Source organism: Candoia aspera, chromosome 2 (genome assembly GCF_035149785.1).
Source record: "Candoia aspera isolate rCanAsp1 chromosome 2, rCanAsp1.hap2, whole genome shotgun sequence".
NCBI lineage: Eukaryota > Metazoa > Chordata > Lepidosauria > Squamata > Boidae > Candoia > Candoia aspera.
In genome coordinates, this window is record NC_086154.1 from 56893847 (window position 1) to 56915913 (window position 22067).

General features: G+C 39.9%; 3 protein-coding genes across 7 annotated transcripts in view; 2 read left to right on the plus strand and 1 right to left on the minus strand.

Annotated features, from left to right (window-relative positions):
• The window catches only part of PBRM1 (polybromo 1), a 78893-nt gene extending 72404 nt beyond the window's left edge, over window positions 1–6489 (plus strand). For all 5 annotated transcript variants that reach the window (XM_063291888.1, XM_063291891.1, XM_063291890.1 and 2 more), the window contains one exon: window positions 163–6489. In XM_063291888.1, coding sequence (XP_063147958.1) covers window positions 163–335 — 173 coding nt within the window. In that variant the 3' untranslated portion in view covers window positions 336–6489. The remainder of the gene's footprint in view (window positions 1–162) is intronic.
• Window positions 6275–13390, minus strand: LOC134489291 (ubiquinol-cytochrome c reductase complex assembly factor 5). Its single transcript, XM_063291896.1, has 3 exons — window positions 13285–13390; window positions 10041–10246; window positions 6275–6489 (listed from the first exon to the last, which is right to left on the minus strand). The coding sequence occupies exons 2-3, from the start codon at window positions 10189–10191 to the stop codon at window positions 6431–6433; spliced, it is 210 nt and encodes a 69-aa protein (XP_063147966.1). The 5' UTR covers window positions 10192–10246; window positions 13285–13390; the 3' UTR covers window positions 6275–6430.
• Window positions 13391–15073: 1683 nt separating this feature from the next.
• The window catches only part of NT5DC2 (5'-nucleotidase domain containing 2), a 32316-nt gene continuing 25322 nt past the window's right edge, over window positions 15074–22067 (plus strand). The window contains exons 1-3 of the mRNA XM_063291898.1: window positions 15074–15577; window positions 19127–19311; window positions 20017–20091. Of these exons, the coding sequence (XP_063147968.1) occupies window positions 15202–15577; window positions 19127–19311; window positions 20017–20091 (636 nt within the window). The 5' untranslated portion in view covers window positions 15074–15201. The remainder of the gene's footprint in view (window positions 15578–19126; window positions 19312–20016; window positions 20092–22067) is intronic.

Sequence of the window (22067 nt, forward strand, 5' to 3'; positions counted from 1 at the left end):
TTTTTCACAAATAATATTACCAGCCCAGTTATTTCCCATCCCATATTTATGCATTTAATACAAAAATTTATTTTGCATGTTGTATAATGCACCAGCATTGTTGGTGAAGTATAAGGACACACTTTAAGGCAGCATATCGCTTCTGTACTTTTCTTGTTTCAGCACGAAGACGTGATGTCCACCTCTCAAAAGAGCAAGAAAGTCGTCTTCCTACACACTGGCTGAAAAGCAAAGGGGCTCATACCACAATGGCAGATGCACTATGGCGGCTTCGAGACTTGATGCTGAGAGATACACTTAATATCCGCCAAGCATACAACATAGAAAATATTTAATCTTTCAATACCAACATATAAAAAATGTGTGGAACATAGCTGTTTTAGTTCTTGGTGAGGGAGGGCAAATTGTTTTTATTGCATCTTACTGTACATTGCAAGAGTGTTTTTTTTTATAAGGACATTTTTAATAAGCATATTTCACTTTTTGTTATATTATGTTGACTTTTCTTAAATATATAGACTTGTGCATATGGTTCTTTGACTTGAAAGATGATCTCATACTTGGTTCTAAATGCAAAGCAAGGTTATATCTTTTTTCTTCACAGATTCTGATAAAAAGGCAGGAAGGGTGTTTACAGTTTACTTTGGAGAAATATACATTTAGGCCTAGACCATAGTGGCGTGAGCATCCATGTGTTTATGTGGTTACTTCTGGCAGGTACATGTGCTTAAAAGTTTTTTTAAAATAAAGCTACTGAAGTAGAGAGAAAGGAATCTGGTAAATACAAGAATTTAAATGTTTGGTCATTAGGAGGATCACAGGACTTAAAACAAAAGAGAAGAAAAATAATCAGCGATTAGATCAAACATGTTTGGCATTTAGGAGTTCCAAGGTGAGTTTGTACTGACCAGCATTTCATTCTGAAGAGGCCTGTAACCATGAACGTTTACCTGTGCTGCCAGTAGACTCTGATCTAGGGAGAGAATGTGTTATCGGCTTCATTTCTCCAGAAGACTTATCACCACAGCAGTTGGGCTTATAGAGATACTTGAGGAAAGATAAATAACTATAAGGGTGCAAATATTTCTTTCTGTTTTCTGTTTAATATGAATCAGTTTTTGATAGTATACATAATACTTTTACATTCTCGGATTGCTTACAGAACATTTATATATTTAACAAAACATGACATTTTTAAAGATGCCAAGGCCAATATTTAATACATTTTAATACTTTTACATTTCTATCACTGGAAGAAAATGGATGTGTTGTTCTCTGAATAGTTAAGGTATTATTACAAATAATGCAGATCTAACTGATCTTTGAAGGTAAGTAACAAGACATGTATGAGAGAGGCTTGCCTAAATTCTATTCATAAATTGGCACTGAGATTTGTATGCTGTTTTTTTTTTAAGTTGTTCTGATAAAAACATTGCATTGCAGCTTCTGAGAATTTCAAGTGCATAACTAGCTGCACTGCAATATCAAAAAGTTTAACGTAGTAAATGATGTTTATTGATGGGTATTTAAACCCTGATCCTGCATATCTTAGTTGAAAAAGTAAAAAAATATTACTTTCAAAAATATCTTCCTTTGGGATCACAGTTTTTACACCATTTTGATCTCCAGCATTTACAGTCTAGATAGTCCCTTTGAGCATGGAAAAAAAACTTAACATGAAGTTTAATTGGATTTCTTGTTAATTTGAACAGATCACCTTCTACCTAAAATTGTGTAGTTCACTGATTTGCTACCTAATTACATACAAACTTTTCCTAGTTGCATAGCCTTCCTCTACTCAGGATGTGACTGGCAGTTGATTGAAGTATAAATTTGTCATTTAATTATAAAATTAAACAACTGACTCAGTGGAAAAAACTTAGGCATATGATAATTTTAAAAACAAGTTTGTGTTCAAATAAATTTCATGGAGGTTGTACATCAAGCAACAAGCTAAAACTTAAATCAGAAAATATGTTTTTAGAAAGCTAACTTGATTTCTAAGTAAAAACTACTTGAAATGAAAAGTTACCGTGGTTTTCACTTCAGAAAATGTGCTGTTAACTAGAAATCCAACTTTTAATTCATTAGATGGTATACTCAATATACAACCCTGTTTTAATACAGATTTTTAAAAACTAATTAATGATGGTGGAGATATTTCAGAGACACAGTATATACTGATAGCGTATAGCTTATGAAAAATCTAATTAAACACTTAAAAGAGATTCAGTTATCAAATTAGGTACTAATATAAAATGCAACTTAATTGACATTACAGGAGAAATATTTTGTATCCTTAATATTCTATAATCTGTGGTACAAACAACCTTAGTTTATATTCTTTGCAATACTTAAAAACCTCAGAGACACATACAGATGCTGCTACCCTCAAGTTTTTTTTTTTCCCCCCCTTCTGTGGTTTCTTAGGTGACTTTACAGTAATTTCCAACATGGAAGCAGTTGCAATGTTGGGAGCTGCTGAAATAAATGCATGCATGCTCTTCTGGATCGTGGCCAGCTTGTTTGACATTACCTCAGATACTGGTATTTACAACAACGGTAAAAGAAGCCAGCAGCACATCCTAGTTCTTTTGGACTTTGAACTGCCGTGGACATTTACTAATACAATCACTTTTGTTAAGAATTGCAAAAATTACACCAAAGAACTTGGATTTATTTATTTTTATTTATTACTTTTAAAAACAGTTTTTAAGAACAGGATGAGACACCCTTTGGATGCTGTGTAATGCAGAAGGATCAGTGTTGAATAATTTACAGCATTGTCTTTCCCAGAGAACTTAGCTGAGGGGCAGCTTTATCACTCCTAATAGCCTAGGAGTAAACAATTAGAACTGTAAATGAGCCCTTTTCTTTGGAAGTGCAGAGCACTCCTCTTAAACTATTAGGCTGGCCCTAATTATTTTAAATTTAATTTATTCCAATATCATGTGTACTGGGGCATTTCAGTAACATGTAGGATTTAAGATTTGATGGCTACAATCCAGCATTGCACAATTAGCAGACTTAACTATTTTCTAACTATAAATCGTTGAACAGGAGAACAAACCATGTCTTATTTGTGGCCACTTGAATCCTTTATTTGTTATCTTCCACAACCATACACTGTATTAGAATAAAAGGACTTTGGTTATTCAAATAAAAGTATGGGAAATGGTTGGCGTGAGTGGAAAAAAATACATCTATTCAGTTTGAAAGTGATTAGTAGTTTATCGCCTATTCTTTATTCCTTACTTGTTCTTTAAAGAGCAAATCTGTATATTAATTCAAGTCAATGCTTATAACTTTTTTCCAGCATATATGCTTTTGGACCTGGTTAATCCATGCCTCATTTTTACATCTGGTTGTATACTCCAATGAGTAAAGTGATAATTAGTCAATGTGCATGTACTATCAGTTTGTCTTTTTGAGGCTTTTTAATTTAAATAAAAATAGTTTGTAATTTGGATTAACCAGGTTTGATTGTTCCATTAAGATGTCTCACTTTTAGTTCCAGACAATTTTTCCATAATTCTAACCATGCTCTGTAAAGAAATCACTGACACTTCAATCACTTTAAGAAGTACACACTGGCTATTACAACATTAGGTACACAGAACAGGTTCAAGACCTACAGGAAAATATGCACCATTAGCCTAATTCAAAAGCTTTCCCAAAAAGAAACATAACTAGTGTGCTTTAGAGGAATATAGAATTGTAAAATTGGTACACACACATGCTAAGCACATTCATGCTAAGCCATTACTTGTTTTATCACGGTTGAGTAAGTCACAATGGCTGGCTTCATGCATCATATTAAGTCAAAGCCAAGGTAATCACATATGATGTGTGAAACCTGCCACTGATTTGTCAGCTATGATTGACGGCTTAGCATTATGAGTGGACTATAGTATTTGGTTGTTCATTGAGCAATATTAATACAAATCATGACTTACTATAGTATGTGAACTGAGCCACTAAACCTAAATATAAAGGCATGTATCACGTCCTACATATTTGACTTGTTTACTAATGGTATCAAAATAGCAACATTGTATAACCTTAACTTTATGGGATAGCAGAACAGGCCTTCTGCCTGGTTTTAAAGTCTGTGTTGGAGGTTGGTGTTTTAAACCAACTGTAATCTTCCTCATGCAAGCATTAGAATGGGAGTGCACAATTTGTCCCCATTGTATATGATTTATAAACAATGATTTATTGCAGTCTTCCCCATTTTATGATAAAGCATCAGAATTCTTGTGATATAACAATGCTTATGTTACAGATTTAGTTTCTGCTCAATATTCTTAGGTTTAAAATATGACAATACTTTTCCCTTGATCACAGATAATGTGCACTTGACATGGGTTTATAAACCTAGGAGTTTCAGTGAGCACAGTAAAGCGCATACTAAACATAGGAGGTTTTCATGCCAGAACTCCAAGGCATACACCACTACTGACCCAAAAGTACAAGAAAAGTCGGCTCCAATATGCTCAAAATCATATAAATAAGACAAGTTTTGGGATTCTGTTCTGTGGAGCCATGAAACAAAACAAACTTTTTGACCCAATGTATGTCTGGTGGAAGAATGAAGCATCCGCTGAAAAGAACACTCTGCCTACAGTTAAGCATGGTGGTGGCTCGGTGATGCTCTGCGGCTGCTTTGCATCCTCTGGCACTGGAAACCTGCAGCGTGTGGACAGCAAGATGAATTCATTGATATACCAGGAAATCCTAAGAGAAAACGTCATGCCGTCTGTAAGGAAGCTGAAGCTTGAGCATCGTTGGACCTTCCAACAGGACAATGACCCCAAGCATATCTCAAATTCCACTGTTTGGATGCAGAAATAGTCCTGGAAGACTATTTCAGTGGCCATCACAGTCACCTGACTTGAACTCCATAGAAAATCTTTGGTGGGATTTGAAGAAGGTAGTTGCAGCACGCAAACCCAAGAATATTACTGAACTGGAGGCCATTGCTCATGAGGAATGAGTAAGATTCTTCAGGAACACTGCCAGAAGCTGGTGTCTGGCTATGCATCTCGTTTGCAGCAGGTCATAACAGCAAAAGGGTGCTCTGCTAAGTACTGAAGATGCTTGCCATCAAGGGGTTGAATAATTTTGAGACTGGAGAAGTCATTATTAAGTTGCATTTTCAGTTGACTTTGGGAACACCACTTGAAGCATTCTTTGTGTTGAGCTATTTCAATTGCTTTTGTTTGATTTGTTCATTGCAAACAGCTGAAAGTCTGTACATTTTGACAATCAACCTGATTTGCAATGGGGGGTGAATAATTTTGATTACAACTGTACATGGAAAAGCAGATCCACAAAGTTTCTGCTATCTGAAGATGCAGTAATAGAAATTGGGTCTTTTTCTGTTCTACTAGCAGGCTATAGTATGATTTTTACTAATGAAAACAATGTTATAGGAAAAGCATCATGGAAAGTTTGTTACCCTGAATGAGAGGACACCACTGATCCCCTCCAGTATATTACCTTTTTCCAGATAGTGGAAAGCTCCTCTAATGTGTGTATTAAATTGTGTTTCTGGAAACTATTATAAATTGTGTTCCGCTATTTACCATGTCAAATTCCTTTTATTCATACATAGTAGTAAGTTCACATATGGTAAGTCACGGTTTGCTTAGCCATGGTTTAGCTAATTAGCACATTAAACCAAAATCGAACCACATTGGCTTTGGGCAATATGTAAACCCTGATAATGAGACCCACATTATGTAACCTATTCACAAATGCCTTTCTGTGAGACAACCCCACATGTATCTTCCATATACGAGAGGAACTTGTAGTCAATTGAAGCATGAACCTGTATTGTATACATATTCTCATAATGGTCACATACCTACATGCCCACACCACACTACTGCAAACATCAGGATCAAATGTTCCCCTTTTCTCCTTTGCTTTTTGCACATCCTCAGGTCAGCCCAGTAGCACAGCAAAACCATTCCTTTTAATTTAATAAGACAAGACATAAAAATGTGATTGTGTAAGTTTATAAAAATGAATAAATCAGTAATGAGATATGTCACAAAGCAACAATTTCTAAAACACAGCAGGTAACTAGTTACTGCTATTTAATATCTGAGTAAGTCTGAGCACCTCAATTACAGCAGCAGTAATTGGAAGTCCTGAAGGACCAGGTTGGAGACAGATACAGTTGGAGACAATTTATGTGGTCACTAAAAGTCAATACCAACTTGATGGCACATGATCAATCAGGCCTGAGTACACCAAAATAGAGTAGTTGTTTTTTTACTTCAAACAAGGTAGAGTAGCAAAAATTCATTTCACTGAATAACGTGCAGTCAGTATTCAATCTAATTTATTTTAAGCAAACTCTGAAACGTAGTTTCTTTTAGAAGTTCAGAATCCATTATGTACAGATAATTCAGTGTTGAATTCATTTTTCTTCCAACTTCTGGTAATATTTCTCAGCCTGCTTTCTACGGTAAACATCATCTGCAAAACATTTGTGATCATTTCTATGAACATTTTTTAAATACGTCATATTTAATATTAGATAATTAACTTGCAATGTTTCAAGCTTAAGCTAATGGGATGATTCATGCAAGATCAGGAACATAAAAGAATGAGCAAGCTTATTCTATCAAGAATTACACAGCAGGGTGGAACAACATGCTCATTCTGACATACTTTTAAAGTAATTTTATTTATCTTTATTTTATTTATCTAATTTATCCCCGCCCATCTCCTCCTGTCGGAGGCCTCTGGGCGGTTTACAACAATCGATTAAAACCATCACAATAATACAAAAAGTAAAATACAGTAAAAAATACTATAAATAGAATTAAAGAATAAAAAATCCAAGCGGTGAAGCATCTAAAACAGTCCAAGGGTGGGAGGAGTGGTCTATAACAACCATCCCCATGCAGTTCTATTCCCCTCTCCACCCCAAGCGAGGTGGCAGAACCAGGTCTTCAGACTCCGCCGAAAGGCCAGGAGCGATGGGGCCAATCTTACCTCCAGGGGCAGCATGTTCCACAGGGCGGGAGCTACTGCGGAGAAGGCCCGCTTCCTGGACCTCGCCAGATGAAATTCTTTTACAGACGGGGTCCGTAGCATGCCCTCTGCACGATCGGGTGGGACAGGTTGATGTAATAGGGAAGAGGCGGTCCCTCAGGTAACCTGGCCCCATGCCATGTAGGGCTTTAAAGGTGATAACCAACACCTTGAATTGGACCTGGAAGCAAACTGGTACCCAATGCAGCTCGCGCAGCAGTGGGGTTACATGTGCCCTTCTGGGGGCACCAAAAACAGCTCGCGCAGCTCCATTCTGGACCAGCTGAAGCTTCCGGATACTTTTCAAGGGTAGCCCCATGTAGAGCGCATTGCAATAGTCTATCTGAGAGATAACAAGGGCATGCGTGACTGTTTGAAGGGCCTCCTGGTCCAGGAAGGGGCGCAACTGGTGCACAGCACGTAGCTGCACAAAGGCTCTCCTGGCCACGGCTGCCACTTGCTCTTTGAGCAGGAGCCGTGAGTCCAGGAGGACCCCCAAGTTACGCACTGGGTCTGTCTGGAGCAGTGCAACCCCATCCAGAACCAGAGATGTTAATGTCCCGGATACAGAAGAACCATTAACCCACAGCCACTCGGTCTTACCAGGGTTCAGTTGAAGCCTGTTGTTCCCCATCCAGGCCCCCACAGCCCCCAGACACTCAGAGAGGGTGGTCACAGCATAACTTACTTCACCCGGGATGGAGATATACAACTGAGTATCATCAGCATACTGATGATACCTCATCCCATGGTGACGGATGATCTCACCCAGCGGTTTCATGTAGATGTTAAAAAGGAGAGGGGAGAGTACTGATCCCTGTGGCACCCCACAAAGAAGGGGCCGCGGGGCCGATCTCTCCTCCCCTATCAACACTGACTGGGATCGGCCCTGGAGGAAGGAGGTGAACCAGCGTAAGACTACGCCGCCCACCCCCAGCTCCCTGAGCCGCCCCAAAAGGATACCACGGTCGATGGTATTGAAGGCCGCTGAGAGATCAAGGAGAGCGAGGATGGATGCACTGCCTCCATCCCGCTCCCGCCAGAGATCATCCATAAGTGCGACTAATGCCATTTCCGTCCCATAACCGGGCCTGAAACCTGATTGAAAGGGGTCTAGATAATCTGTTTCCTCCAAGACCCTCTGGAGCTGCAAAGCCACCACTTTCTCAACCACCTTCCCCAGAAAGGGGAGGTGGGATACTGGACGAAAATTGTCCAGGACAGTAGGGTCCAGCGATGGCTTCTTGAGGAGGGGGTGTACCAACGCCTCTTTAAAGGCCGCCGGAAACACCCCCTCTCCCAAGGATGTATTAACCATCTCATGGACCCGACCACATGTGACCTCCCGGCCTGCTTTTACTAGCCAGGAGGACACAGGTCTAGATGGCATGTGGTGGCATTTACTGTCCGTAGGATCCTGTCCACTTCCTCAGGTCCAACAGGATCCACTTCTCTTACTCAAACAAAGAGGGAGAAACTAATCTCAAACTTAGTTTCTAAATTAGGCCAAGGGCTAATTTTGTCGAGTCCTAAAGAATGCAAGATTTTAGAAATTTGCTTTCTGCTTTGTAGAATGGTCAGATTATGCTCAGTCTGAAGCTAACACTGCCATCTGCAGCCATTTTAGTTATCTTCAGCCTGTCTCCAAAATGCAATTGGCTTAGTGAGGATTACCGGAATATTTTACCAACACTTAAGAAATTTAAAGGTAAAGCCATGTTTGTCCAGTTTGATGATTTGTAGTTTTCTCAGGAACAGTATGAACGTGATTTGTCACTATCTGCTTCTGGGAATCACATTCTAGCTTAAAGCTATGCTATTTCCTGGTGGTTTCCCTATGAATTTAATTGAGAAAACATGATTCTTTGCTTGCTGGAAGCAATGAGTTTTTAATAGAAAATAAGATGCTGTGGAACCTTAAAACTTTCTCAGCTCATCCCTGTTACTGCCCCACTTGTAACTTTTCACGTTGGTGAGATAGGCTGACCATACTTCCTTGAGACAAAAACAGGACACTGGGATGGCAAAACGGAATGGGGTTAAACTTATGTAATATTCCATATTCACAAAAAAGATAAAAAAGGTTATCAACAGTAAACTGGGAAGGTGCAGGGGGGGGAGGTGCGGCAATGGTTGGGTCCGGAGAGGCTGGTGCAGGGGTGGCATTGGGCAGAGAGGTTGCAGGAGGGCTGCGAGCTGGGACAGAGGACAGGAACGGAGGAGTCTAGTGACCGGTTGTCCCCCACAACCTGTTCCTCTCCAGCACGCCCTTTTATTTTATTTTCCTCCCGCCATTTTGGCCTGAGAGCCAATTGGCTTCTTTTCTGCTGGGCGTGCTTTTCCGACCGTCTTCCACTGCACTGATTGGCAGCAGCGACTCTTCCTCTTGCTCACCGCCAATCAGCTGTTCCTACGGTTCTGCTCTAGGTTTCCCACCAGATTGAGAACAACTGCCAAGTCAGCCACCTTTTCAATTTCAATTTTTCCCCACTTTTCTCAATAACGGCCCCAACATTTTTAAAAAAACGAGACAAAAATGACATATTAAAACAACAGGATGGTCAGGAAATGTTTAAAAAATGGGGCTGTCCCGTTCAAAATGGGATGTATGGTCAGCCTAGTGAGAGATAACTGGGCTTTGTTGGTGCTTCGAAACTTCAATTGCATACCTGCCAATAGGTTCTAAGCATCGAACCTTTACTTCATGATTTTAAGATAACTCCACTCTACTGATCTTATTAGAACATCTGAGGCTTTGATGCCAAGCTTTTTAAATTAACTATATATTTAAGATGGTTACCCATTAAATGGTTACCTTAAGTTCTTCCTTTAGTTAAATCTGAGTATCAAACAGCAATTCAAATTTTTCAGTGTAATTATTCAGAAAAGTTAAGCTTGTTATATAAAAGGTATACAAATTAAAAAGCATAATTATTCAAGTCTGTTTGAATATATAGAAAAACATTTTTAAAACTTTTAATGATACTTACAAAAAGTCTGATTGCCAATTTGAACATTAATCATAAACCATTCCATAGCACCACCAAGAACAAAGAAGAAAGGAAGAAATCTGTACACACCAAACCGCTGCTTTCCAGGTACCCTGTTCATTAGTTGACTTATTTTATTACTGACAGACATTTTATGAAGGATTTAAGACTCCTTGCAAGGAAGTTAAAGGTGATTCTGAAAAACACTGAACAAAATGAATATTTAATGTATAAGACTCCCCAAAATATGGTTAACCAAATGTATAAAAGTATGGCTAGGAATAAAGTTTGGTTTTATCTCTGCATATTACATATATGATTATGTTTGGGCCCATAGAGACACAAAACTAAAAAAATAATGCAATGTTTTTTTTATTTATCAAACTTTATCACCACCCATCTTCCCCACACACCAATACTGAGCCAATTTATTAATACTAATAAATCTATTTAATTTATTAAGACCTTGGCTTAAGATCATCCTATCTTGTTCAATGCCTAACGGGGATCAAGAACTTGCTACAAAACCTAGAAGCCTATTCTAATGTTTGTTTCTGGTAATCACTGATTTAACTGAATTGGGCACACAGTACAGTATATAAATTGAAATGCAAGGAACTCAAGAGAAAATCTCCACAGCAAGAAGAAACAAAGCTCTTGCTGTTAACCATCCATCCATGTTGCTGGATTACTCTTAAAATCAACTAATCTTGCAAACAACTTTAGTTTTTTTTTAAATGTCAGGATTGGTAAGCAAAGCATTTATGGAGGCAGTATCAATTTTATTAATAAAAGATATTTTGGTTCTGAAATCATGGTTAATCTAGAGATGGACTGCTAACACAAAATGGGTTGCACCTTGCAAGGACTGATAAAAATGTATTCAGCCAGGAATGAAAGCATTCCTTTAACGCTGTGTGTTAAACCACTCATCAAAACTGAGGTCGTTAAGTCCATTGTTTATACTCTAATAGAGAGTATGAGAAATGAATGAGATGACTTGAACTCTTACTACAACAGAGCAAATATAATTGAGTAAGTATAATGGAGATATGATTCCCATGACAGCAGTTGAAGGATATCATTAGTTCAAAAGAAACAAGCAGTTACAAAATGAGAAGTGGTACTCCATGCAAGCTCAGAAATCCAAATGAATCCCTGAGATTAGTTGACTGGTCCTTTTTTGGTATTGCCACAACACACTTAACTGGGAGGAGGCTGACTGGTTGTGGAAAAGCCAGTATGGTACAGAAAGCATGCAGAATGGCTTCTCAAATTCCTTCCGAACACTTAATAGCTGTTGCCCAACTGTTTCTCCCATAAAGATACATTGGGGAACTTTTTTTCTATCCAGCCCCCAACTAGACCTGGCCCATTTTTGAACGCCATCTTTCTTTTGGCATTCTGTTTTTGAAAGAATTCTGTCATTGGAGAATTATCCAGCTGATAGGCAGAGTTCTAAGCCCTTTGTTTATTTATTTTATATAAATTCTGCTGTAATCCATGCAGACTCCCAGTGGTTTACACTGGAAGATAAAATGTAAAAATACAAAATAGTAAATTAGTAAGTACAGTTGGTGGCCACTTCAATTTCAAAACACCCTCCAGAACAATTCTGTTTTTTCTAGCTTCTAGAGAGCCAATATTGTGTTAAGCAGACCTCAAGAGGAAGATATCTTCTAAGTATAGAGGGCAATGATTGAAAAAGACTGCCTGCAGGTTCCTACCCCCTTCACCTCACAAAACTGGGAAACTATCAACAGATTTTCTTAGGGTGCACACATGACATGTTAGACAGGTCTCTTCTATATGGAGAAGGCAGTCTTGCAAGTATGTAGGAGCCAAACCATATTATGGCTTCACAGATTACAATCAGCACATTGAATTGCACACAGAAACCTACCATAAGCAAACACTTGGTATAGGTGTTCTATGACTGCAGGAACCCCATTTGCTAACACATGAGCTGCTGTGTTCTCAACCAATGGAATTTTCCATGTGGCCTTCCAAGGCAGCCCCATTTAAAGCACATTGCAGTAATCCAGTCAGGAGGCTATAAGTGCACAAGTCACTGTTGTCAGGGCCTCCTGGTCCAAGTAAGACTGCAACTGACCCATCAGCCAGAGCTGAGCAAAGCTCATGGCCTCTGCCTGGCTACCTCTTAGAAGCTGTGAGTCCAAGTGAACATCCAAGTTGTGGACCTGCTCCTTCAGAAGGAGCACCACCCCATCCAGAGATATTACCAGAGCTGGCAGAGACCCTTTTAACAATTCAATTTCAGCCTGTTTTATTCCATCTAGACCTTAACAGCCTCAAAGCATTGGATCAAGATTTCCGACGCATCTCCAGCTCAGCAAGGACATATATAACCTTTATATAATTTCTGTCCAAAATTTCATTGGGTTGGATAGAATAACAAGGTGGGAAACCATCCATATTATGGCTTTTGGAATTCTTATCCATCCCTTTACCAGCAGTGGCCATAGGAGACATCTGTATTTTCTTTAGTAGAACAAAGAAATGTGGTCTGTGTGTGTGTTCAGCTGTCTCATGTTGCATTTGTATATATATGCACTGGAAACCCAGGCCATATGCTCCATGATGAGCCACATGACTGTGAAGGAGGAGGCTTATAATAGACCAGTTAGCAGCATTGCGAGCCACTGCCCAATTGCTTCTCCCATAGGAATGCACTGGGAGAAGTCTGTCGGGAATGCTTTTCTCTGTAGTCCCTAGCCCATTCAGCCCATTTTCAAATTCAATCTTTCTTTGACAGGCTTCTCCAACCATAACAAACTGTGAGAGTTATCCTGCTGATGGACATAAGAGACTCCCAAACCCCTGATATATAACATTTCCTTCCAACATTCGATAGGATGGAAAAGAAGAAAAGAGACCATTCCCGGGGTTCACTTTAATCTTTTACAGACCCAGTTGTGAGTAAGTTGAAGTAACACCACTCAGTCACCAACGTCAAGAGAGCATCCAAGGCCGGTTAATACATAGTTTTGCATAACTAGTCCTCTTAGAAGAAGAGGCTGAAAAACAAGGTTCTCCACCAGATAACTCATTCCCAAGGCCTGAAAATCTTCCCAAATAAGACTATAATCAAGGACCCGCGCTCACAAGCCACGCTTTTCAAGGCAATGCTGCTTTCCACTCCCATCCCCCTGAGTGGGATGCAGTCAATCCAAGAGACTGGTCTGAAACCTAGCGCGTACTGACACCCACGCCCAGCCCTCACCTTCAAGGCTGAAGAAGGAAACGCACGCCTCAGGACAAGGACGCAACGGGACGAGCGACCGTCCTGCCACCTGACTGCGACGCGTCACGAAAGGGACTAGATGCGATTGGTTATGTGTTGTGCGTAGGGGGCGCGGCCTGCCGTTCTTTGGACGGAAAGAACGTAATGGGTGAGAGGCTTTTCTGTGCGGTGTTTCTGCTACGCCAGCTGTGCTTCTCAAACTCTGGACGCTTATGGCGTTCCTAAAGCCCGAGGGAAGAAGGAGACCCTTTATCTCCTGTCCAGTTCGGTTGCAAAACCTGTAAGGCGAAACGGTTAGAAGCCTCTGACTGCCCCCTGTCGGAGCCAGAAGTCAAGGAATCAATCCGTTAAAAAAGAAGTTACAGTATTGTTAAAATTAGGTTATCTCTCTAACCTGATTAACCTAATTTTCGTATTAAGGACAATTCAGATGCGGTTATCGATTGAGCTAATTTCTGAAATCTCAAAAAATGTTTCAAAAGGAAGTTGGCCATACAAAAATTCAAAATTCGTGTGGAGGAAATACCTTTTTAAGCCAACTCAAGGAAACAACTTGTTTAATATCAAGATTTCCCTCTTGGCATTGCTAATACAACTCAGAAGCCACATGCTAGCCATCATGTTTTAGCCTATAGCCAACTGATGCTTTTGTATGCTGTGAGAAGACAGAAAATTGCGTTAAGGGAACCACGGTTAGATTGATGAATGAAATAAATTCAGCCACTATTTTGTCACCATAAGCTGTAGATACCCGTTGTATTATTTGCTGTCCTAATGATTGGGATGGCTTATATATCTATGTATATCTATAAATCAGCCTCATAAATTACTTGCAGTTCTTTCCGGCGCACTTCATTAAAAATGTGGGGCTTGAACTGACCCCTTTCATATTCCAAGTCTATAACCCAGAATGCTTTATGTAAAGCCCGGAGAATATGTGCCCTGCAATGGTTTTGTTGAGTGTGGATTGTTTCTCGACCCCGGCTGTCCATTTTGTTAATTTGAATTGACTTTATGTGTTTTTGGTTTGATTGTATTCTTTGTGTTTTTAAATTGTTGTAAGCCTCCCAAAGTCATGCAGTTGAGATGGGCGGCTGTATATATCAAAAAATAAACCATCCCATAAAAACGCACAGGACAATTTTACGAACCCGGTTGCCTATATTGTCTTACGGTCTCCCAGTATCTGACATTTTGTAAATATTGGGCAACCTCAATCTATGCAAGTTCAGCTCAAAGAAGTAAGTTTCGTCTTGTTTAATCAGATGTCCGTAAGATCACAGGAGCAGGCAGGCAGACTTGGGACTAATCTCCACTAGAAATAAGAGAATAGAGCTTTCTCTATGTATTCTTTTTTTTCCTCTATTTGTCAGTTTCACTGAGCATTCTTATAAGCGAAAATACGTCCTTTCTTCCAGAAAGGTGTTTCTTGAAAATGTATACAACTCATCCTAGTTGCCTAATTCACGGCTCAAAAGAATCGGAATTACAATTTTCGAGAGCAAAACATCCCCGCCCTAAACATTTTAAATACCCTCGAATCAGGAGGACGAAAAGAATCTTGGGAGTTGTAGTTCTTGTCTGTCCCAACAATCCGAAAGGACTCACGGGGGAGGGTGGGGTTTAACATTAAACAGCCTACAAATTCCAAGCGTCCCGAAGCAGCACTCGTGCTACTAGATCCGCCTTCTCCTTGGCAGGTCTTCGGCTGGGGCACTGGGGATTGGTTAATCTGGCAGCATTCTCATTGGCTGATTGCTTTCAGGCGGGTCGGACGGCTGAAGAAGTCGGTTGGCGTCCAGTTTCACGGACGATGGCGTTGAGGGGGTGTGTTGGGATCTGAGATGATGGTCTTGTGAATTCGTCTCTGGGAAGAGGCGCTCGTCCCGTGAGGCCATGGCGGCTGCTGGACTCAAGGCTGCGAGCAGCGGCATGTGGAAGAGCGGCGGCGGCGCCGGCATCCTTCAACTGATGGTCCCTGTTTCCAGCCGCAGCAGCTGCTGCTATTACGCAGGCCGCGACGCTGGAGCGGGTCTTGTGGGATGCAGGCAGCAGTGGACCCATCAGCCGCAGTGTGCGGGGCATTGTCTCCCGCCGCCGGCCTCCCCTTCGATCGGCGGCAAAGTAAAGAGAACCGCCGATGCCGGTCCTGCCGTGGCAGCGATAATGGCAGCTGCTTCCTTAGGCAGCCACCAATCCAGCTCCATCGAAAGGATCGATACGAAGTCCTATCTCTGGGCCAGATACCACGAGATGAAGAAGCTGGTTTATGGTAAGAAGGGTGTGTGTAGAAATTGGGGGGCTTGGTTGTGCGTGCCTGATGCATTTCGTTGAACGGAAACTAATGTTGAAGGATTAAAACGCCTCAGTATAAATCTGGGTGCTGTTCAAACCCTTGCCTTTTCTGATCCAAAAAACTAGGGCAAATACACATCAACTGCACTATTTACACAGCTTATCAGGCATAAGGACTATATGTTAATATAAGGACATGCTACTAATTTAATAATTCCCCAGCCCCCAGAATGTGGATCAAGCTGACTCCTATTCATGCCATTCAGACTCAGATAATACTGGACACTTTTGCTCAAATGAAAAGCCAGCTGCTATTTTTATTGTGATTTACACTTTTGGAGATGTAACTGCTGAGCAAAATTCCAAGTCTGCATAGAATAAAGTCTCAGTGAATTCAGGGAAATTTAAATGTACATAGGAGCACAGTCTGAGTGCATTGTATAATTGGGTGGTCCCACTGTTCTGTAGTGGTGCTGAAGTGAAATGTTCAGTGGTTTAGATGATGCGATTAGTATTCTTAGTGAGGAAACACACACGTTACAAACCTGTTACTTGTGCATTGCTATTAATATACTCAGCAGCAGCCAAACTAACTCATGCTAATTGTGAGAGTAATTGAGAAAGCCAAGTTATAAAAGACACTGCAGTTTGTCTGTGTTTGCTAATTACATAAATGAATACTAGTTAAGTTAGTTAGATGACTTCAACACTGGAAACATTTTTGAAATCAGCTCTTCCAAAGTAATGTATACACTACTTATCAGCTTACTAAAATTAGTAAGGTTGTGATCCGTTACATGTGGTTTTTGTTAAAATTTAACTTTATAAACTGCGTGAACTTTGTGTGTGTGTCTGTTTTAAAATCTGTTGTGCATACTTTGTGAATTCTAGGTTGAGGGTTTGAAGTTCGTTCTTCAGTTGCTTGAACATTTCAGTTAAGCTGAGTGATAAATACACCAGCATTGCTCGTTGGAAGCCTTTAACATTTTCAGACATCTTAATTGGTTCCCAGTTAGTTTCTGGATGTAGTTCAAAGTAATTACTGGCATTGTACTTTAAAGGTGAAAGTAGTTTGAACTTGCTAACTTAAAAAGCTTTCTCTCAGAAGAACTACTTGTATATTCATGTCTCTAAAAGATGGTGTGTTTCAAGTTCCTTTTCAAAATAAGGCAAGTTGGCTGTGGTGCCATCCTTGTGAAACACTTTCATTTCCCTGCTGGCTGAGTTGCTTCTTTCTAAGCCTGAGCAAGAGAAATGCATGTGAGAATAGAGACCAGCTGCTGTAACATAAGCATCACTATCTCCACAATCTCAAAAAGCTTCTTGGCCTCAGAAAAGTGGTCAAGAGTTGTTTAAAAACTTTTTATAACAGGTGTTGGATGAACTACTGTATTTCTCTTTAATGATACTAGATCATTTGATAATTTAAAAAATGAATTGCAATTCTAGTACTTTTCAAACATTTGCTGGAATTCACTTGAAGGGTTCCACTATGGAGCCGTAACGTGAAATGGAATTGGAATTTAATAGGTGACTTGAATATTTTTGTATGTTTGTCCCTGAAATGTAAACAAAAGTATTTATTGGCAGAGTTTAAGCAGACAGTAGAACTAAATCTTGGCAAGCTCTCAACCTGAAGGAAAATATTTTCATTAGAAGACATGTGACTTTGTGTATTTCTTATGTAATTTGGTAGAATAAAAAAATTAGTGTTTGGTATTTTAACTAAGCAGCTATACCACTATCAGCACAGAGAACCAAGGGCAAAGACATTGCTTCATTGAGATTCTTACTAGCAGGATGTGAGGAGGAAGAGAGAAAATAATTTTATTCTGTTGGTTGGTTGTTTTCCCCCTGCCCCCAATAATGACAGTGGGAAGTATGCTATACCTACTCCAAGTCTGCTATTGTGCTGCCTCTCCTGGTACATATTTGCTACATGATACTTGTAATTCAACTGTAGCATAATATATAGCAATATGTTTGAAGATTTCATTACAGATTTCATCTTAGCCCTGTCATTCTCCACAACCTTCTGTGGAATCTCCCATCTGGACTTGGGAGGGTCTAGCCCATACACTGTGCAGATGTTTCTGTACACAATGCCAGCTACTTGGTTGTGTCATTCAGTGTATGCTGTTCCTGCTTGCATCTTACAGCTTATTTTCTTCCAGAGTGAACTAATATCCTTGTAATTATAAGTCAGTTGCAAAACTCTTGACCTTCACGGGGCAGAATTGCAAATATAACAGTTACATAATTCCGGAGAAAACTCTATAACAAGGAAAATGCTGTCCATTTATTATAAAGCAATTCTAGTTGAAGAATCCTATACATCAGTATTCAAGTAGCAACAATGAAGAATTCAACGTTCTCCCAAATAGGGAAGGCTAGGCAGTGTCAACATCATAAGAACACACGTATGTTTAGCTTTACAGAGTTAATCAATATATGCGTAAAAAACTGCAAGTTAACAATACAAACATAAGGATCTAATTTATTTATTTAAACGATTTATATGGCTGCCCATCTCAGAACAGTGACTAGTAATTAGAATCGATATATAGCTATTGGGGCACAAGTATAGTTCCATAGTTCAGTAACTGAAGATGCAATTAGTGGTTAGATTAACTGGGGAGCAGAATTTTAATGTGAACGATGTGTGAATCAGGCAATACTTTTAAATGACTATGTTTATAAAGACTATTTCATGCTTAGGTATCAAGTATACCTAAGCATGATTTTTCTCCCCATGCTGACTCTGCTTTCATAAATTTGGAACAAACATTCAGAGCAGATATAATTGGTCAGAAGCAGACAGGTTGAGGCATATAGGCAAATCCTTGGTGAGATTTGGTTTCCTGTTGGACAGCTAATTCTTATATATTTATAAGAGTTATCAACTGCCTGTATGCCTCTAACTTGTTTTCAGATTCAAGATGCTTTTATTCTTTGTTACCTAGATCTCTAATCTATGAGGATAACTGATGAGAAAAATAGAAGAACTTCAATAAATCGAGCAGAAGGAAATGAGATTATGCCCCCTTCTACCAATGTAATAACGATATCTGTAAAGCCTCTTCCATTCCCAGATGAAATGCAGTACAGTGCCTAGATGGTGATTCCATCCCCACTGCAATTCCCCAAACTGTTCTGAAGTGTCTCCAATACCTCTGGAATAGCTCTGGGGAGGCACAAGAGACTGGAGGAAGGAGGAATGTGTGGTAACAGCAGCTGCCGCCTCCTATGAGTAGAATTCTGCTCCCGCCCCTGGGGACACACAGGATTCTAGCCAAACTGTTTGGGTTCACAGCAAAAATTGGTTAATTTTTTTATCTTTTGCATCATCTGTTTTGAAAGATAGTTCTAACAATCTTCAATGTTCAGTTAAAATGGAAAAGGAACTCTTCTCTCCACCCCATCCCACCTTTTTAAAAACAAAACAAAACAAAACATATGAACAGTATTCCTGTTCTACACTGTCTTGGATCAAAATAGTACCTGTATTTTTATTGCCTTGTTCCAGATCTCCTTCCACCAGGAGTTTGCAGTCTTCTTAACCCAGCAGCTATCTATGCAAATAATGAGATCAGCTTGGGAGATGTTGAGATCTATGGCTTTGATTATGATTACACGTTAGCACAGTATTCAAACTTACTACATTCGATGATATTCAACACTGCCAGAGATATCCTAATTGAACAGTATAAGGTATGTTTGCAATTTTCATAATCTATTCTTGTATGATGCTTGATTTATAATAGATGGAGCAGTACAGTGTGGAAATGATTTTAAGTACACGTTTCTTCCTCCACTTTTCATGACGTCTGTATTTCTAGATTCTGACTTTTTTAATTGTTAGTTTCCATGTTCTGCTGAGTTATGGTATTATAATTTATACTGCTGAGGCTGGCTTAAAGCAACAAACTTGTCCCTAATTCCTTTATTTTTACCAGTTAATGAAACTAGAGATGCTTTTCTCTATCCCTTGCCCAGCCCCTACATGGCTTTTTAAATTATTTATTTTATTTTTCTATTCACAGAGTTTATGTGCCTTTCCAATCAGTTCTAATTCTGAATGGCTTAAATACCATATTTTCATAAATGTAGTATACAATATCTATGACAAACAATATAATACATACACAATTTAGTGTCAGAGATAAATAAAATCACCCCTCAAATTACAAGAGGGAACAGCTCAGATTTCTACTCTTAAGGCCTGCTGAAAAGACCAGGTTTTTCCACCTCTTTACTTTTCCTCGCTTCTCCCTCTGTAGTTGTCCAATGAGTTTCATGGCTGATCATAATCCCATTATAAAACTACAGTATATTCAGTGTATCTACCACCATACAGTTTGCTAGTGTCCCAGTTTGGGAGAGTATACTCATTCTTTCTGATAAAATGTTTTGTAGTACCCAGAGGGACTCAGGAAATATGAATACATTCCTGGTTTTGCCATAAGGGGACTTCACTATGATGTGCACAAGGTGAGTTATATAGTCAATCTGTATTCAAGTGTTCTTTCACAGTATTCAGTAACATCATTTGGGTCAGTGTGTGAACTGGAAACATTGAAGTATCTGGTTAGTTTAAGTTATGGCTACTCTTGGAGAAATGAATAGAATTAATAATGGTGTTTGTATGCATGTGTGTTTGCATATTACACATATACACAGGAGACACAGTAGTCCTTGGGTTACGACAGCAGTTGGGACTGGAATTTCCATCACTAAGCAATGCGGTCATAAAGCACAACATCATGTGACTGCATCGGTTAGTGACAGCAGTCTCAGTTGCTGTTGTAACCCCAGGATTGCACAGGTCATTAAGTGAGGACCACACATGATTGCAACATAAGAAGAGGCAGAAGTGAGTCCCAGGCAAGCAGCCCAGCAGGTGAGAGCTACAGGTAGGGAGCACAGGCAGAGGGACAGGTGCCGCAGGTGGGTGCTAGGTAGCGCAGGTGGGTGTGCGGGTGGGTGAAAAAGTGGCAGGAGTGACTTGCAACCTCCTGCCAGCTTCCCCATTGACTTTGCTTGTGAGAAGCTGGCAGAGAATGTCAGAAATCGTGATCACATGACTGCGGCTCAATGCAATGTTGTAATCACAAGCCAGGGACCAGGCACCCAGATCGCAATTATGCGACTGCAGGGATACTGCGACAGCCATAACTTTGCAGATTGGTCAGAAGTCCCCCTTGTTTGGTGCTGTAATAACTTTGAACAGTCAGTGAACAAGTAGTCGTAACCCGAGGGCTACCTGTAAAGGACTTCTTTCTCCGTAGTTACACAGTATGACAAGGTAAAAATCAGCTAATGCTACACAATTAAAGTTTGTGGTGGAATCTTCAATATTCTTGCTCATGTCTTAAGATTTTCTAAATTTAGGAGCTATGTTTAGTATGTATTTTTTGAAAAAGAAAAAAAGAGGAACCTGATGCTAAAGAGGCCCAAAGGGGATTGAAAAAACACGTGAAATATGTTAGGAAAGTCTTTTTTCAGCATTATGCCTATGCAATTGCAGTTATCTCTGTAAACAGTTTTATTTTTCCCTTTGCATGCATTATTTTTGTCTCCAGTAGAGAATAATTGCAGCACTTTAACAAATCCTCAGTCATCACTGACAGTGTAGCATTATAAAAATACTTTCCTGGAAGTTAGAAGCAGGATAGGGATGTAGTAAGCTGAAGGTTTAATGTAACACTGCAACTGATCTGGGAAGGACACATTGCCACAATAGTTGATGGTATATGAATAAAATGCTCTCATGTGGCAACTGTTTAAAGGTGTTGGTTATCACCTTTAAAGCCCTACATGGCATGGGTCCAGGTTACCTAAGGGATCGTCTCATCCCTGTTACATCAACCCGTCCCACCCGGTCATGCAGAGAGGGCATGCTGCGGACCCCGTCTGCAAGAGAACTCCATCTGGCCGGGTCCAAGAGACGGGCCTTCTCTGCAGCAGCTCCCACCCTTTGGAACACCCTGCCCCCGGAAGTGAGGCTAGCCTCCTCTCTTGTGGACTTCAGGAAACGATTGAAGACCTGGTTTTGTCACCATGCCTGGAGTGGGGAGAGGAAGAGCCACTCTTGGGGTTGGTCTGCTCCCTAGTCCTGCCAAGGTCAATCTTGCCCCCCTCTGGGTAGTATTAGATCTCCCATTACTTGGATCTCATTACATTTTATATTTATTTATTGATATAGATATTTGTAGATTAATGATATTATTATGATTTTATTAATTTTAAACTGTTTTATTGTGAACCGCCCAGAGTCCCCCGTATGAGGGAGATGGGTGGTGATAAAAATATGATAAGTAAAATTGTTCAGATGATAAGAAGATACAATAATTAACACCAGAGCATTTGTGTGAAAAAATGTATAACTTTCTCTTTTGGATATCTAAAGTAGGAGATGTCAGTGCAGCACCTGCCAGAATCCCAATTCGCCAGACTACAGAAATAAA